Genomic DNA, 4,998 nt, shown 5'->3' with positions numbered 1-4,998 from the left:
CCTGCAGGCTCAGGCTGTCAGCACTGGAAGGGGCCTTCCCTGTCACACAGCCACCACTGCTGTCCCACATCTGGACTCCCCTGGCTGGGTGGCTGCCCTCTGTGGTACTGGGTTTGACAGCCCCCGTTCTTCATTTCCCCTGTATTCTCACTGCCGTGTGATTTCAGCTCCTCCTACTAAAGAGGTCAACTGTATTCCCTACCCTCCAGCTTTGAGTTCAACCCTGTTTGGGCCAGTAACATGTTAGGTAGCAGCCAGGATGTGACCAGGCTTAACAAGCCTTTGTTCAGTTGGGCTTGCTCTCTTGGGCCTCTGCTGATGCCTTGAGAACATGCCCAGGCTAATGGGCTTGTCACAGGAGGCAGAGGAGAGACACATGGCACAGGGCTGGGCCACCCCCCGCCAAGCCCAGCCTGGCCCGGCTGACCACCGGGTGTGTGAGCCGAATAAATGCTGCTTGTATGCCACTGAGATCATGTGGGTGTTTGTTGTAGAGCAATAGTTGGGCGGATACAACCTCTTTGCTCGAATACTTCCAGGGACAGGTCGTTCACTGCCTCCCGGGGCTTCCATCCCATGTGAGTTAGTCGGCTTTGAGCAATGGAAACTGTAAGAGCTTCCTGACCCAGGCCCACCTCCTGACATCAGTAGTCCCAACCCCAGCAGAGAAGGCAGAAGAACCAAGGCCGCTGAGCAGACTCACCGTACTCTTCCCGTGGGGCTGTCCCATCTCCCCGGAGTGTGCCCTGGATTCTCAGACAGGGGTGAGCCTGAGGAAAGCAGAGGACTGTGGGAGCCAGACAGCCCAGGGCCCCAGCCAGGATGGAGGGAGAGAGGAGTTCCTGGAGCAGGGTCTAGGAAACAGCCCTCCCAGGACCTGGGCCTCATGGGTAGGAGTCTTTTGCAGCAGCCCAAGGTTATACCCAGCCCCTCTCCCCAGACTCAGAGGAAGTGGGCGCTGGTGGGAAAGGGGGAGGAGTTGAGGGGCCATGAGAGTGGCTGCTCCAGTGATCTTAGCAGCCAGAGGCCCAAGTGAGTAGCATGCTGTGTGGGAGTAGGAGGCTGGGGTCCTGGGCTGTCCACCAAGTGCCTGGCAGCTTCTTGTCCTTCCCCTATGGAGGTGCCTCCCTAGCATGCCTCCCCTCTGAGGAGGGATTGAGTGTCCTTCAGAGACAAGTGGGCCTGATGGGCCCCATCACAGGCTCCTCACTGGCCCCCGCCCAGAACACCCCCAAGCTGGCCTTCCCCACTCACCACCAGAACCCCGTTGGTGATGATTTCAGATGCAGGCACCTGGCTGCAAAGGATGAGGAATACATGGGGAATGTATCTGGCCCCATCATGATGCCTCGACAATCACAATGTGAGTGAAGCAGCGGGCAGAGCCTGGGGAGCACAGCACGGTTTGGGGTGGGGCGAGCCTGCCGTCCAACATGCACATGGGTGTCAAGACCAGCCATCGCCTCCAGGCCAGGCCTGCAAGGACAGTGCAAGACATGGTGACTGGCACCTAGGAGCTGCCGTGACTCAAATCTCTGAGTCTCCGAGGGCGCTGGCTCTGCCAGAACTCACCTCTTCTCCAGAGCAAATTCCACCTGCAGCTCTGGTGAATCCTACATGGAGGGGGAGGGAGCACCAGTTTTTTCAAGGCTCCAAAAGCCTCCAGAGCTGTTCCTGCCTGCCAGCCCTGCTCGGCTCCAGGGACTAGAAGGGGAGACTGGCATCGTGGCTTGTCATGGACATAGGAGGGGCAGTGGTATCTCCATGGAGAGCCTCATTTATTCCAAAATATGTGTCAGGTGCTGTTCTAGACATTGAGAATCCAGCTGTGACTGAGGCAACACACAGCCCTCAAGGAGCTCATATTTTGGTTTCATGTAAGGAAGATGTATTGGAGGGAAACCTTTATAGGGTCAGGGCTGCGGGATGGAGGACGGTCTGCCTTGGAGGCTTGGCCTGTGCTGACCAGAGCCCCCTCTTCGGTGGCCCTGTGCTGGGCCTCCCCTCCTCCAGGTGGGCTCTCCGCCAGCACTGGTGGGCTCACCTGGTGGTTGAGTGGGAAGGTGTGTCTGTGAGGTTGGCCACACTTGAGGCTCCTCAGGTCAAACAGGAGCCGGGAGAGCTGGTCGCTGTCCAGGATGTCCTTGTCATAGATAGTGAGCTCCAGAACATTCTGGGGACAGGGCAGGCAGGAGGTCGGAGCCTGAGGTAGGACAGGAGGGCAGCTGCCTGAAGATTACCCTTCCTTCCGCAGCCTGGCCCCTGGCTGGCCCTCACCTTCACAGCACCATGGATCTGGTAGTGGAAAGTCTCATTCCACTCGGGGTCACTGCAGTTGGCCACTGTCCTAGTCTGGGCAGGGCTGGGGGACGCCGTGGGCAGCCACAGTTGCACGTAGCAGTCGGCTTTGGACACTGCAGGTAGGACAGGGGAGGGGCCGGGGCCTCAAGCTCTCATTGCTGAAAAGGTTTCCTGGGGGAGGCTAGGGCGGAAGGGGAAGGAGCAGAGTGGTGAGGAGGGGAAGCCGCCCTTGTGGCATGGTGGGGTGAGGAGGTGGAGGGAGAGCTTTGATGTCTTTCACTCCATCTTGATTCCACACACCTCCCGTTCGCCTGAACAGAAATCCTGCCGCAGCCAGTTGGAAAGATCCCACGGCAGCACAGACCATTAACTCCAGCTACTGCAGGATTCAGGCAGTAAAATCCCCTCCCTGTGTGGGCGCTGGCATGGAAAGTTCCCCGAGAGCACGTGCTGACTTGTAGCCACGGCGGGCCTCACACTCTCACCCAGGGCGGCACTCCCAGGCACAGGGAGGAGGCCAAGTCTGCACAGCTGTCCCCTCCAGCCCTGCCTGCCCTCACCTCCATGGTCAGCACCAGTCCCTCCACCTACTCCACACACACACGCTCACACACACACTCTTGCACTCACACACGCACCCATGCGTGTACGTACTCTCACATTGGCACTCACATACACACGTACACACACATGCACTCAGTCACACTGGCACTCACTGTCATGTATGCGCACACATATACAACACACACACGTATACTCACACACGCACTCACTTTCACACTCACACACTTGCACTTACACACTCGCACACACTTGCACACATATATACACATACTTGTGCTCCCACACTCGCACTCACACATTTACATTACACACATACGCTCACACACATGTATACACATGTACTCACACTTGCACTCACACATACTTGCACACATGCATACACACATGTATACTCACGTATACACATACACACGTATACACACACTTGCACACATGTATACACACACAGACTCTCACTCGTACTCACCCATGTATATACTGTCTTACACACACACACACAGTCTCTCTCTCTCTGTCTTTGCCGGCCTGAGCTGAGCTCTGAGGAGGCCGCAGGGAAAGGACAGGGAGAAGGGTGGAGATGGGGTCACTCACGCAGGTCTGTACCCCAGATGTTTGTGGCCCTCAGCACCTTCACCTTCATAGTATGGGTGGGTTTCCCGCTGCAACAACAGAACTCCAGGGACTCAGCTAGTGTGAGCCTGGTCCCTCCCCCATCGTTCCCCTCGTCCCATCACGGAGCAGCAACCTGGCATAGGGTCACTGATGTCTCTGTGGGGGGGAACAGGGAGACCTTGGCGGGCCCGGGCATTGGGAACTCAACACCTTCGTGATGCGTCTGGATCCTGGAACTCAACCGGTCTGGGTTCAAATCTGAATCCAGCACGGACTCGCTGAACTATCGATGGCTGTCGTGCACCACACACCTGCCGCTCCCCTCAGACCCTCGCGCCCCCACCCTAGCTTGGGAGCGGCTGTGAGAGCTGCGCTAATGTTGTGCTTGAGGCGATTAAATATTAAAAGAGAAAAACGGCGACACCCCTCCCTCGCTTGCTCCCCGACAGAGGCTCAAAGACCGCCTAGGAGGCAGCGAGCAGGTGAGCGGAAGCCAAGAGTCACCGGCCGGTACCGGTCTGATGAGTCACCGAGCAGATTACAGCTGGGCTCAGGCGAGAGCATCAGCACGCCGCCTGCTGGAGGGAAACCCTCCGCTCACAACCCCACCAGTGCCGTAGACGCTACAGCCAGGCTCGCGCATCCTTCGCGAAAGCCAGCCCACCCCAGACACGTGTCAGGTGAACTAACCCTCCATTTCCTAATCGGAGGGAGCTATTTTCAAGGTTTAATTTAAGCTCTGCCAGGTCATCTAGAATAAACAGGTCCCACCCCAACTCAAAACCCAGGGCTGGGGCTGCTCTCTGTCTTCACAGGGCACTGTAGCTCCCAGGACTCCCCCAGTCCAGGTTTCCCAGGTAATCTCAGGTACGTTACCCGCCAGTGCCTCCACAGAGGGCCCCTCTTCTCTCTCTTCTGAAGCAGCACCGCCCCCAGGAGGGGCAGCATCTTGCCTGCCAGCCACCTTGGCCAGAGTGCCCAGAGCATGGCTGGGCAGCGCGGGCCCCAGCAGGGAGCCCTGCCAGCGCTCCTCTGGCTGCACAAACTGCTGGCTCAGGTGTGACAGGTAGCACTGAGTTGGGAGGGTGGAGCTGCCTGCTCCGCAGAGGACTCAGGCCGCCGGATGGCTGCTGGAGGTGGAGTTTGACATGTTCCAGGAAGTGACTGGAGCTTAATTTTCCCAGGCAGGAGGCAGCTCAAGCTCAGTCTGTCTCCATGAGACTCTTGGAGTCTCTGGTTAGCACTCTTGTTCCCAAACCCAGCCCCTGGTTATCACTGGGCTGTTTGTGAAAAATAGACCCCGGAGCTATTTCCAACAAGCCCTCTAGGTGATGCTGGCACAGCTGGCCCAGAGACCGCTGGCAAGTGCAAATCAGTGACTAGTCTCCTCCAGTTGTGGAAAAGGCCTGAAACTAGTCACGCGTCAAGTCCCTCCTTCCCTGCGGCTCTTGAGCTGAAGCATTTCATCTGGGCTCAAAGATGTTTCTTTATATATATACACATATATATATATGTGTGTGT

General features: G+C 57.3%; 1 protein-coding gene across 1 annotated transcript in view; it reads right to left on the bottom strand.

Moving 5' to 3' along the window:
* The window catches only part of LOC105511109 (cytosolic phospholipase A2 zeta-like), a 10,081-nt gene extending 5,617 nt beyond the window's left edge, over positions 1 to 4,464 (bottom strand). Inside the window, 8 exon segments of the mRNA XM_011941193.1 lie at positions 704 to 770; positions 1,255 to 1,297; positions 1,573 to 1,613; positions 2,045 to 2,173; positions 2,278 to 2,414; positions 3,457 to 3,500; positions 3,502 to 3,524; positions 4,354 to 4,464. Coding sequence (XP_011796583.1) covers positions 704 to 770; positions 1,255 to 1,297; positions 1,573 to 1,613; positions 2,045 to 2,173; positions 2,278 to 2,414; positions 3,457 to 3,500; positions 3,502 to 3,524; positions 4,354 to 4,464 — 595 coding nt within the window.
* Positions 4,465 to 4,998: the final 534 nt, after the last annotated feature.

Source organism: Colobus angolensis, unplaced genomic scaffold (genome assembly GCF_000951035.1).
Source record: "Colobus angolensis palliatus isolate OR3802 unplaced genomic scaffold, Cang.pa_1.0 Scaffold199, whole genome shotgun sequence".
Lineage (NCBI taxonomy): Eukaryota > Metazoa > Chordata > Mammalia > Primates > Cercopithecidae > Colobus > Colobus angolensis.
This window is presented reverse-complemented; position numbering and strand designations above follow the sequence as displayed.